This window comes from Cyprinus carpio, unplaced genomic scaffold, assembly GCF_018340385.1.
Source record: "Cyprinus carpio isolate SPL01 unplaced genomic scaffold, ASM1834038v1 S000006541, whole genome shotgun sequence".
Lineage (NCBI taxonomy): Eukaryota > Metazoa > Chordata > Actinopteri > Cypriniformes > Cyprinidae > Cyprinus > Cyprinus carpio.
In genome coordinates this window covers 231,318-244,266 of record NW_024879206.1, presented here as the reverse complement: position 1 = coordinate 244,266, position 12,949 = coordinate 231,318, and the positions used below count along the sequence as shown (strand labels likewise).

General features: G+C 37.9%; 3 protein-coding genes and 1 long non-coding RNA gene across 6 annotated transcripts; 2 read left to right on the top strand and 2 right to left on the bottom strand.

Moving 5' to 3' along the window:
- The first annotated feature begins 34 nt into the window (after positions 1-34).
- Positions 35-2,059, top strand: LOC109079973 (ADP-ribosylation factor-like protein 6-interacting protein 4). Its single transcript, XM_042754547.1, has 3 exons — positions 35-376; positions 513-755; positions 832-2,059. Exons 1-3 carry the CDS (start codon positions 265-267, stop codon positions 969-971), a joined length of 495 nt encoding a protein of 164 aa, XP_042610481.1. The 5' UTR covers positions 35-264; the 3' UTR covers positions 972-2,059.
- Positions 981-2,826, bottom strand: LOC122143950. Its single transcript, XR_006159450.1, has 3 exons — positions 2,345-2,826; positions 1,882-1,958; positions 981-1,091 (listed from the first exon to the last, which is right to left on the bottom strand). It is a non-coding gene; the product is annotated as an uncharacterized LOC122143950 (long non-coding RNA).
- LOC109079974 (N-lysine methyltransferase KMT5A-A-like) lies at positions 2,457-7,031 on the top strand. Its single transcript, XM_042754543.1, has 7 exons — positions 2,457-2,578; positions 2,820-2,890; positions 3,015-3,232; positions 3,384-3,474; positions 4,188-4,247; positions 5,906-6,096; positions 6,274-7,031. The coding sequence occupies exons 1-7, from the start codon at positions 2,569-2,571 to the stop codon at positions 6,482-6,484; spliced, it is 852 nt and encodes a 283-aa protein (XP_042610477.1). The 5' UTR covers positions 2,457-2,568; the 3' UTR covers positions 6,485-7,031.
- A 126-nt stretch (positions 7,032-7,157) lies between these two features.
- Positions 7,158-12,286, bottom strand: LOC109085010 (RILP-like protein 2). Of its 3 annotated transcripts, none has more exons than XM_042754544.1 (4): positions 11,832-12,286; positions 10,755-10,906; positions 10,139-10,286; positions 7,158-8,515 (listed from the first exon to the last, which is right to left on the bottom strand). In XM_042754544.1, exons 1-4 carry the CDS (start codon positions 12,099-12,101, stop codon positions 8,459-8,461), a joined length of 627 nt encoding a protein of 208 aa, XP_042610478.1. In that variant the 5' UTR covers positions 12,102-12,286; the 3' UTR covers positions 7,158-8,458. The 3 variants fall into 3 exon arrangements, with proteins under 3 accessions (XP_042610478.1, XP_042610479.1, XP_042610480.1); XM_042754545.1 differs by having other exon boundaries at positions 10,755-10,903; positions 11,832-12,285; XM_042754546.1 differs by having other exon boundaries at positions 10,139-10,258; positions 11,832-12,275.
- Between the last annotated feature and the right edge of the window lie 663 nt (positions 12,287-12,949).

Here is a 12,949-nt window from a genome sequence, read left to right as displayed (position 1 = left end):
ATATTCAAACAGAAAACCAGTAGTTTAAATGGGAATAATATTTTACAATATTACTGTTACAATATTTTCTGTATTTTGGGTCAAATAAATGCAGCCTTGATGAGCAGAAGACACTTCTTTAAAACACATTAAAAATCCTTCTGATCCCAAACTTTCTCTTGATCAAATATCTGGAAGCTGGTTAAAAAAGTAAAAAACTTTTTATCTTAGAATTCTTACTTTATTTACTACTTTCCCGTCTGCTTCACAAGTAGATTATTACTCATGGGAGGAAGTGATGCTGGGAGCGGATCTAAGAGCAAATCCAGAAGCTTGTCATCATCAAGCGCCAGGAGATCCAGTCCAAGCCCTCAGAAGAGACATGAACCTTCCTCTGGTAAGAGAAAGTGTGTGAACTCTCAATAAGACAACAGAGGGCATTGTATATACAGATCATGACTGTATATACAGTATTTGTGGCGACACTGCATGGGAACATAATAGAAGTCTCCCAACTTCTGATCCGAAATCAGAGAGGAAAAGGAGAAGCCCATCCAGCGCTTCATCATCTTCCAGCTCCACTTCCCCATCCAGAGAAAAAAAGACCAAGAAGAAAAAGAAACAACGAGAGGTTAAGAAACTGAAGTGTGAAAAGAAAAAGGAAAAGAAATGGCAAAAGAAGCTAGCACTGAAAGCTGAACGAGCAGCGGCTTCGGTTTCAACAGCTGATGAACATCCTCAAACGTACCTGAAGACCTGGCAGTGTGAAGAAGCTGGTATCTGCACCTAAACACATCCCATATTTAGCTTAATATCTGCTGGAGATAAAACGTCATTTCTCTCTCGCTGTAGTCATGACTGATGAACAGAAGGGCAGACTTTGCACCAAGAGACCAATGACAAAGGAAGACTATGAGGCCAGGCAAAGCGTCATCCGCCGGGTCCTGGACGCCGAGACGTCCCATCAGCCTGCTCCATCCACAAGACAGTGAAACGTTAATGTGATGAACTTGCATGCAGGCTCGTAAGAGGCGATGGGGAGATCTTAGAAGAAATTGTCAGCAAAGAGCGACACCAGGAAGTCAACAAGGTGCACGTCTCTCAGAACCTTTCTGTGAATAGGAAAAATATTTCAATGGGTCATCATTTCTTCTTGTTCCTCACACAGCAAGCCACTTCCAGAAGAGAGCGGGCATCAATAGGTAGCGAGGTGTGCATTTTAAGACACCTTCAATGCCTTCTCCTGCATCTCTACAAGAATTCAACTATCTCTTTTTATATTCCTCCCCAGTGACGAAATGTGATTCCAGAACAACAGTTTGCTCAGGAGTGAGTACATGCTGTCCTGGCAGCTTATTAACACAGTTTACATCCTTCATAGTCAAAGCAGGGAGAGTCTGTATCTCATTTATCTGTTAATGCAAAATAAATGGCTAATTTATTTGTAAATAGGGTCATTTGTAGTCTGATTGTATTCATTACCACCGAAATATCAACTAATGGTATCGCAGAGGACTGCTGCAAGATCAATAAAATATCTTTCTTACACATCATGTTGGTTTTCTTTTTTTAAAATAGGAGAGGATTGCATCACAACTGTGTTCAGTACATTTTGAATATATTTGTAGATAGAAGTGCATTTGTTGGAGTTACTGAGCCGATGCAGTGTGTCAGTCGAATCATCCAGGATTCATTTTAAGGATCTGTAAATGAATTATTGTTTACGTCTGTAATATATATTGTCAGTTTGCGCTGGGTAAGTGTTACATATATAGGTATGTGTGTGCCTACTGCATACTCTATGTATGTAATTCATATTTTACAGGAAATATGAAACATGAGCATATCTGGGATTATTAGCAGAAACTGATCTAAATACGTTATACAATAAATATTACATACCTGCATTAACATTCAGCTCAGTAAATGTGAATTCAAATCAGAAATGGAAGAAAGGAAAGCGAGGCATGAGGTTCAGTCTGAAAATATAGATGCAGAATATAAACAGAGACAATTAAAGTTCATTTAAAGTGTTTAGGGAACAGACAGAAAAGGGGTATTATGTTTTAAATGTTTCTCTCATTCAGTTTTTAGTCTACTTGTTGTTGCATGTCTTGTAGTCACATTTTTAATATGCTGTATTAATTCCTTTTAATCAATAATCAGATTTCATCAAATTTAATGTCAATACTATAATTGGATGATTGGGATATATTAGCATATTGTCACAGATGCTTATAAAAAATGTTTCATAGTAATAATATTATTTGTAATTCATTAATACATTAACAAGAATATAAAAAATAGTCAATGACAAAAATAGTTTTGTGAAGCAGTCTTTCTTTTTTCTTCTTTGAATACTTACACAATTTATAAACAGTATTTTACTAGCGAATGTGTCACGATGGAATTACGTCACAAGTAGTTTACAGCTTCCGCGTTCAGTAAACCAATCACAATCCTACGCTCCGAGAGCCTGACCAATGAGCGCTGCGAATGATATTTAAAAACCCAAGCGGCCAGTTATTCATCTCAGCACGCTGTAGTGTTTACAATTCGCGTCATCTGTCGTGTGGAATCTGAACCAAGATGGGAAAAGGTAAAAGAATAAACTTGCACATTTGCGTTTCACTCACAGACGTGCATCCGTTTGGCGAACTTGTTTGTTTGCGGGAGAAAAAAAATACGATTGAGGTTTAGTTGAAAATGCTGCATCATTATATACTCGCGCTTTCCGCGATCAGAGGGAATGCAGTGCATAACTCACATTTTGCAGCATATACATAACACATTATATTTAACACATTTTGAGAAGTAAACATTGTTCATGTTCTCATTAGGCAAAAAGTCCGCTTCCGCTAAACGAAGACCTGGAGACGGAAGGATACAGGAGAAGGAGAACAAGCCCACGGTAGGAGAAACGCGTTTATACTCGTCCGGCGCGAGCTGAGCGGCTGGTTATTACTCAGCGACGTAGAGCACAGAGTCGCCTTTCTCATAAATACATTGATGCAATATTTCTATTTGTGTCTCAGGCAGGCGAAGGGCAGCTAACAATACAAAGTTGTCTGAATCTCAGCAAGCCGCTCCGGAATAAACACACAGAGGAGAACGCTGCAGCGCGCCGATCACCAGAAGACACGAGCGAACCGAGCCCTATCTGTGGAGCTAGTGAGCAGACTACTGCTGTGCCCCACAAAGGGGCCGGGACAAGCACGCAAAGGATAAATGGTGAAAAGTCAACTGATAGGAAGTATGTCTACTTTTAAATGCCTAAGAAATAGTATGTTTTGACGGTTTATCACCTGATTAAGTGACGCTGTGGGTGTCTGCTGTCTTCTAAATGAAAGCGAAGGTTTAGATGCATCCTTTCAGATGGTTTTACTGTGTTTATCTGATTTCAGATTGAAAGAGAAACAGTCTGAAACCAATCGAAAGGTCACAGATTATTTTCCTGTTAGACGAAGTTGCAGGAAAAGCAAAGCGGAGTTAAAGGTTGGCAAACCCTTCCAGAGTATGTTTTTTATTTTTTATGGTCGCTTTCTAAATGCATGTTAGAGCTTATTGTGAAATATTCATCCATGAATGTTTCACTTAAAAAAAAATAAATAAATAATAATAATAATAATACTAATAATTCTCAGTTTTCCTACCTAGATTTTCTGGTATAAATGTCTGACTTCTCTCTGGTGACATGCAGGACGACTTCAATCGTTTAGGGGCCAAATACACAACCGTTTTCATCAATAACGTAGAACTTTTTATGCCTTTTGGCCATTCATTTACACGACACCTGTGTTTAGGGGGTCTGAAAATGCAGACTTGACAAAACTGGTTTCAAAGGGTTCAACACTGATGCAGTTTTTAGTACAGTTTGTCATGTACATGACCCTTTAATGTTCATTAACTCCACCCCTGCCAGCTTTGATGGCCACACCTACACTTCAAAAACCAATCAATAATTGATGCTTTGAACCAAGACACACTCTACACTTTTCCCCCGTTATACTCCTATCACAATACTGAAGAAGTGCATGCTGCTGTGAGTTTTGTTGTGATTTTTACATTAAAATGGGGTATTTTTGGCTTTAGAACCCCTTTTCTGATACCAATTTACAGTTGATGAATCCATTATAACATGCGTTTACTTGACCATTGTCAAACGTTTATTAAATCCAGAGCTAACTGTGGACGTGTTGTTAAAACAGTGTGAAAAGCAGCGGCACATTGACGATCTCCTCAGAAACAATGTTGAAGAGGGGCTCAAGGTAAGCTTTTTAAGCAGGCGCTCTCCAGGTCCTTCTCAAAAAATTAGCATATTGTGAAAAAGTTCATTATTTTCCATAATGTAATGATAAAAATTAAACTTTCATATATTTTAGATTCATTGCACACCAACTGAAATATTTCAGGTCTTTTTTTTGTTTTAATACTGATGATTTTGGCATACAGCTCATGAAAACCCAAAATTCCTATCTCAAAAAAATTAGCAGATCATGAAAAAGGTTCTCTAAACGAGCTATTAACCTAATCATCTGAATCAACTAATTAACTCTAAACACCTGCAAAAGATTCCTGAGGCTTTTTAAAAACTCCCAGCCTGGTTCATTACTCAAAACCGCAATCATGGGTAAGACTGCCGACCTGACTGCTGTCCAGAAGGCCATCATTGACACCCTCAAGCGAGAGGGTAAGACACAGAAAGACATTTCTGAACGAATAGGCTGTTCCCAGAGTGCTGTATCAAGGCACCTCAGTGGGAAGTCTGTGGGAAGGAAAAAGTGTAGCAAAAAACGCTGCACAACGAGAAGAGGTGACCGGACCCTGAGGAAGATTGTGGAGAAGTACCGATTCCAGACCTTGGGGGACCTGCGGAAGCAGTGGACTGAGTCTGGAGTAGAAACATCCAGAGCCACCGTGCACAGGCGTGTGCTTTTGAACCAGAAACAGCGGCAGGAGCGCCTGACCTGGGCTACAGAGAAGCAGCACTGGACTGTTGCTCAGTGGTTCAAAGTACTTTTTTCGGGTGAAAGCAAATTTTGCATGTCATTCGGAAAGGTGCCAGAGTCTGGAGGAAGACTGGGGAGAAGGAAATGCCAAAATGCCTGAAGTCCAGTGTCAAGTACCCACAGTCAGTGATGGTCTGGGGTGCCATGTCAGCTGCTGGTGTGTTGGTCCACTGTGTTTTTATCAAGGGCAGGGTCAATGCAGCTAGCTATCAGGAGATTTTGGAGCACTTCATGCTTCCATCTGCTGAAAAGCTTTATGGAGATGAAGATTTCGTTTTTCAGCACGACCTGGCACCTGCTCACAGTGCCAAAACCACTGGTAAATGGTTTACTGACCATGGTATTACTGTGCTCAATTGGCCTGCCAACTCTCCTGACCTGAACCCCATAGAGAATCTGTGGGATATCGTGAAGAGAAAGTTGAGAGACGCAAGACCCAACACTCTGGATGAGCTTAAGGCCGCTATCGAAGCATCCTGGACCTCCATAACACCTCAGCAGTGCCACAGGCTGATTGCCTCCATGCCACGCCGCACTGAAGCAGTCATTTCTGCAAAAGGATTCCTGACCAAGTAGTGAGTGCATAACTGAACAATAATTATTTGAAGGTTGACTTTTTTTTGTATTAAAATCACTTTTCTTTTATTGGTCGGATGAAATATGCTAATTTTTTGAGATAGGAATTTTGGGTTTTTCATGAGCTGTATGCCAAAATCATCAGTATTAAAACAATAAAAGACCTGAAATATTTCAGTTGGTGTGCAATGAATCTAAAATATATGAAAGTTTAATTTTTATCATTACATTATGGAAAATAATGAACTTTTTCACAATATGCTAATTTTTTGAGAAGGACCTTCACACTTTAACTTAACTGTTCATGCCTTGGTTGAAGCTTCTGCTGTGTTCAAAATCAGGTGAAAAGTATTGAAGGAAAAGGAAGAGGTGTTTTTGCAGACCGAGCTTTTCAGAAAGACCAGTTTGTAGTGGAGTATCATGGGGATTTGTTGGAGATCGCAGATGCAAAGGCAAGAGAAGCTCAGTATGCTCAAGACCCAGCCACTGGCTGCTACATGTACTATTTCCGCCACCATGACAAAACCTACTGGTGAGTACTTCGGTGTGTTTTTATCTCCTGTTGTGAAGATTTCAAATCTCACTTTGGGCACTGATATGCCTTAATGAAGAGATCTGTATGTACAGAGCTGAACTCCTCAGTTGGGTTTGTTAAATCTCTGCTTTGAATTGAGAGAAAATGGAAAGATTTAAATTTTTACTTTTCTAGTGTGGATGCTACCAAAGAGAGCGACCGTCTGGGCCGGCTGATCAACCACAGTAAGAATGGCAACCTTCGGACCAAACTGCACGAGATCGGTGGCACCCCTCACCTCATCTTCCTGGCTTCCAGAGACGTCAGAGCAGACGAGGAGCTGCTGTATGATTACGGTGACCGCAGTAAAGAAGCCGTCGCTGCTCATCCTTGGCTAAAGCACTAATTCGCTCGGTTCAGTAGTTTTCTGCTGAGAGACTCTAAAGGGAAGTGGTATAATATAAACATACAATGAGTCGAGTCCACTATTGCAGCTGGTACCATAAAATGAATTGTCTTTTGAAAGACCCACAGTAGCTGGAATTGTTTTAAAGTGTGTTTCTTGGGTTGAGGCTGAATGATATGAGCAAATTGTTTAAATCATTGTAAACTGTTCATTTAATGAAAATGTACGCACCCTCACGTCATTCTGAACTTTTAGGACCCTGTTCCTCTGAAGAAAAGAGATTTTGTATGTTTCAGCTGTTTTTGTTCAATCAGGGGAAAGGAGAACTATCTTGCACTAGAAAGATAAAGTATAAGTGTCTGTAGTAACACGAGGGTGAGCAAGTGACAAGTTTCTTTATTTGGTCGAACTAAACACGCCCTTATTAAAATGAATATGAACATCAGCCTCTGATTTTAAGAATAAGATATTCAAATGGAAGTTGTTACTGTACATTTGTATATGCAAAAATAAGTGTTTAAAGCAATTATACCACATTTTTATGAAACTGTTGGTTTTGAATCCTTTGTCTTAACCTTTAAGTTTTATAAGGATTTATAGAAAGCACATGATATGAACATTATGCACTTTTTTTTTTTAAACTTAATGGAGTGCAGAAAACTTTGCATAATGGTTGTTTTTAGACAGTTTCTTTAATCACAAATACATTTGATTTAAATTAATTCATCTTCAAAGCCTAACTTCTCAAAACATAACTACTGTAATTCCACAATTCATAGAGACATTATACTTAAAAAAAAAAAAAAAAAAGTGACAAGATTTCTATTGCATTTCAAACATAACATTATACAGGAAACATACAAACAAATATGGGGGGAAAACACCAGATCAGATCTCTGACTCAAAAAACCTTTATATATGTATGTATATATATATATACACGATTCTTCAGATCAAGAAGTAATACAAGTCCTTATAAAAGCAAAGGAATAATAGTTGACTGTAAGATTTAGATTTTTAGATCCTTCAAGGAAAAGGAAAGAGAACTTGTGTAAGATTGCCAAATATAGTTTTATGTCTAACAATTTAAATAATTCAATCTCATGCATTTTATGTTAATGCAACTCTATTAAATCCATTAAGGCCCATGTACTCAGAACAGCGTTTCTTAACACCTGCTACTGCAGAAAAACATAAGATTTGTCCAGTCTATCTACTTAATTACAGCTAATACTGCCAGCCAATAAAAGTGAATTTTTACCTTCATATGACCCACAATTTACCACTTCACATAAGATTCAGTGCACTACACATTACCTCATACATCAGACTTTTTGGCATTTTAGTTGAAGTACCTCAATTTTAACCCTACAACTCCTAATGTTCCCTTGTTTTTTTTTTTTTAATTAGAACTAGAAAGTGCAAAATCATATGGATAGTTTTGTCCTAAAGCTTGTCAGCCATTGCAACAGATACAGACTGAAGAGGTTTTCTAATTCAGTAAGCACTCAAATAAGATCTCAGAGCCTCGTCTGGCATATATGTGGCAAATCAATGCGTTTCAGCAGATTTAATTAGGTTTAGTACTGTCACCAAAATAGTCCCTAAATGTGTCTTTGTGCTATTCAGAAAATGACTGATGTACAATTGATTCTAATAATGTCATATAATATTTCAGTAAAAGACACTGTGGTAATGGAAGAATGTTAATGAAAATCTAGTATGCTTCAAATAGTCTGCAAATGTATGTTAGCTATTAGAGCTAGTGTTCAGAGGGACATTTCTGACATCTAGTTATTCATGTTTGGCTTCACACTCAGTAACAAACACAGTTACAGAGTTAAAAAAAAAATACACAGTTAAAAACACTGAGTAAGAGGATTTCCAGCCACAAATGGGTCAGTATTGTTAAAAAAATAGCGAGCTCTCTTCTTCCCATCTCTCCTCAGCCGGTCTCAAGGGGCTTTGCTTGTCTCAAATGTGTTTTAGTTTGAGCCAAATCCTGGCCACTATTTTTGTCGAAACGAGAATCTGAAAAAGAGAGGGGGGGGGGGCAGTTTGTCAGCAAAATGACAGCAACACAATGAGTCCATAAATACGGTCAGTGTAGAAAAGAGCTATACAAAATCTAAAACAGCATTCTTCTTTAGAGCAAGACTCTTAACTGTGCACGACATACGTTAACCGAGCACCTGTATCATGCTTAATAAATCTCTGCCAATCACAAAAGACATGTCATAAACAGAGGTGCAAACATTCACTGATGCTCAAGAAGGAAACATGATGCATTAAGAGACGGAGGTGAAAACGTGTTGAAATTGACACCTTCTGAATAACAATTTCAATCATTTCCACTATTTGACTTTTTTTAAATCATTCATGAGAATTCTGTGAATTTTGTGATTATTTTTAATGAAAACAATGGTAATGGTAGCAATACTAATGGAAGGCAACAATAGTATAATGATCTCTAACTAACAAACTCAGTCGAAGATAAGAAGAAACTGGTTTAAATAAAAATCATAATTCAATCCAATACCTAAACATCTTTTATGACATCTCTGGTAAGGAGATTTTCCTTACCACAGGCATTTTTAGCTTGAAGACATTAGAGTACACTTCTTGTAAAGCTACTGACATTCAAACATATCTCCTGTAAAGCTGCTTTGAAACAATATTCATTATTTTTATGATTTTGGCAAATGTATAACTCAAGATAGAAGGGTAAAACTTCCCACTATACTGCAAAAGCCACTCACGAGTCTTCAATAAATGAATAAAGGAACATCATTTCAACAAGACACGGCGGGTTTACAGGTACACACACCTGCTTTACAATACTGCCATATGTATTTTATGTAACTTAAACTTTTACCTGTCAAAAGTTTGTAAGAAATACGATTTTTGAAATGTCTTTGAATTACATCTCTTCTGCTCACCATGCTACATTTATTTGATCAAAAGTACAGTAAAAAGAGTAATTCAACTTTTCTATTTTAATGTATTGTGAAATTGATTGCTGTGGTCAAAGCTGATAAGTGCATAAGTATGGAAGGCCGTTTCCGCAAATGAATAAAAAAAAAACAAGCAAAGTAATTGTGACTTTTTATCTCACAATTCTGACTTTTTTTCTCAGAATTGTGATATAAACTCTTAATTGTGACTTTTTTCTCAGAATTGCGAGGTATAAAGTCAGAATTGCGAGATATAGGCCTAAAGTCGGAATTCCGAGTAAAAAAGTCGCAATTAAGAGTTTATATCACAATTCTGAGAAAAAAAAGTCAGAATTGTGAGATAAAAAGTCGCAATTACCTTGTTTTATTTTGTTATTTAGTGGTGGAAACGGGCTTCCATACATAAGAGAATTCTTTCAAAAACATTAAAAAAAAAATGCAATTTTTCCAATTTTTTCACCGCTAGTGTCTCTGATATCTTGATGGCATAGCTACTTGGCTCCATTAAATCGGACTGTTCCATTTGCCTCCAAAAATTAATTGTCAAAAAGAGTCTTAAAAAAGATGTGATTTCTAAACATCATAACTGAATATTTGAACTGAAGCTTAGTTGATTTAAGATTATTACAATTAAAACGGATGAATAAACACAAGTATAAGGACTGATGTGGCAGAGACCAAACTAGTTCAAAGCACTCACAGTTTCTGAATGGTGCTCTTCTCTTTGTTCTCCTCTGTAACGCTGGAGGGTGCGGCTTCTGACTGAGGAAGGGTCTCCAGGTTCACTTCCACCATCTTCTGCTCTGATCCCAGGACCCCACTGCAAGCACAGCAGACGCTCAATCTGACTGAGACCACACATATCAAATCATTACCGCATGATGTCATTTCACTCAGAATTGTTTTATATGCTGTTGAGATTAGGGCAAACCAGCACACAAGTCACACTTGTATAATGCATCATTTATTGTTTATAACTTCCCTGTAAATTATTTCATGCTGGTTGACAGCAGTATTAAAGACATAGCTACACTAATAAATCCTAGCCATATACATAACATGTTTTCTTCTGCAGAACACACAAAAAACAGATATTTTGAAGAACACTGGACTCAATGGACACTGACACGATTTTCAAAATATCTTCTTTTGTGTCCCACAGAAGGTTTGACAAAGTGAGCAGACTTCCATGTAATTCACAATTTGCACACAACATGCTGCATAATGAAATAACACAGCAGTTTAATAATATATATATATATATAGTGAAATGAGTTGTGTTAGCAGCACTAACTCCCTCTGCAACCCTGTTTCACCTCTTGTAGAGCTGTAGCTCCTCTTGGGCCACCAGCAGCTGGGCTTTGAGTTTGTTTCTCTCCTGCAGAACCTCCTTTAACTCCTGCATGGTGAATCGTGGTCGGTTTGGGTCTTTTAAGTCCACGACTAGTTGGTTTGGCCCAGCAGTCTGCTATTAAAAATTCAAGTTGTATATATAAGTGTTTGCACAAACTGGAAATTGACTGTGACTTTTTAAATCAAGAAACCTTTTGCTGTCAAGTTTTTAATAAGTCAAATATCCAGAGACCATTCACATGCATTAAGACAATACATAGGGTCAGTTTTGATTTGTGTGCCTACTTTAACTCTAGATGCCTTTTTGGGGTTCCCACTTTGAGTTCTGCTCCTAAGCAATACACATAGTTTGGCAAAGGAATATACTGACAGCATTTGTGGTATAATGATGACCACTCATCCCTCCTTTGCTTTATGTATAAAAAGCAAAACTCTGGGTGACAGTGACACGTTTAGTTTGTAGGAAGTAAATAAACCCCATCCTTAAACTCAAGTTTCAATAGTACGGTCACTGTCGGCACAGTAATAAACCCTAACCAGCTTTACAGCTCAAGCAATACTGAAGTTTTAACAGAACAATTATCCTAAGTGTTTCCAAGTTTAATATTTGTGCTTTTAAATGATGTGTTTACCCTAAAATTATGGACTGGAGTGCTGTGGATTATTGTGATGTTTTTTATCAGCTCTCATTCTGACGGCACCCATTCACTGCAGGGCATCCATTGCTGAGACACTGATGCAATGATGCATTTCTCCAGATCTGATGAAGAAACAAACTCATCTACATCTAGGATGACCTTAAGAGTAAATTTTCATTTTTGGTTGAACTACTCCTTTAAGTTTAAGTCCTTTAATCGGCCCAACTCGCTTCCATTGTTTGTGCCTCGTTTTTTTAAGAAAAGGAAGGATGTCAAAATTATTTTTGTGATAATCAACATTATAAATGCTGTCGACTGAGTTATAAACGGAACCGAACGTGCACGAGTGGAGCCTCGAGGGTGACGCACGCGCAGTGAACTCTACATGACCCCAGCACTCACAGTGTTAACAGCACCACTCGAACCTTCCGCTACAACTCTCTCCGTCTCTCGCTTCATATTCTCCAGCTCCATCCTCAGCTCCTCCACAGACAGGTTGTATTTGTTCACCATGGTCTCAAACATCTCCAACACACGGACGATTTTGAACTGTAAGTCCGAGAACTCCCGGCTGCCTGTGTTGACTTTTAATAAATCTCTGCCGATCACGTAAGAAATGTCATAAACATCTTCACAAGTCATGTCCAGAACGTCCTTATCGAAAGCCTGCATGGGTGAACTGTCGTGTCTCCCCTCCGTTCTGACCCAAGACGAACTGTGAAATCACTGTAAAAATCAAAACGAGGAATCTTTCCCAGCTCACTGTCCCAGTGCACTCACAAATTACCCGACAACTTCCTCATGCAAACTGGATCCTCTACTTTACTGCTTTACTTTGAGCGTTTGAGTGACGTGTGAACCAGCCAATGGCTGAGCCGCTGCATGATCACATCATGTTAAAAATGTATCACCTTTCACCACACAAAGAGACCGAAAGAACCCACTGGTAATCATCACTCAGTTGGTTATTTAACCGTGTATAGACTTTTCTTTGAAAGCCTTTTGATTATCAAAAACGTTAAAATGCACAAATTCACGTTATTTCTTATTTGCATGTAATGCAGTGATTGCCAAACTTTTTTTTTGTCAGCCATAAAATATTAACTAAGAGTATCCCTGAGATTTTAAAATAAATATATATATTTTTATAACTATTTATCACATTTGCATGTTCACAGTTAATGGTCACATGACATGAAGGTAAACAAATAAATAACTTAGATTTTTTTTAGTAAGGGTTTTATTTTGATTGATGTTATTAGAATTTTTTTTAAACTCTAGATTAAACTCACAAAACCCCTACAGTTCCTCTACGAACCCCAGTTTGGGAAACCTTGATAATGTAGTGTAACGTTTAATGCACTTCATTTTGTTATGGAATATATTTTCTTACTCTTTGCATTTTTATATCGACATGGTACAAGATCATCCTATTTAAATCAATGTGATAAACGAGTTTATCAAAAAGTAGTCTGATTGTGTGTGTTCTAAGTGTTGTATTTTTTTTTGTGTTGTTATGA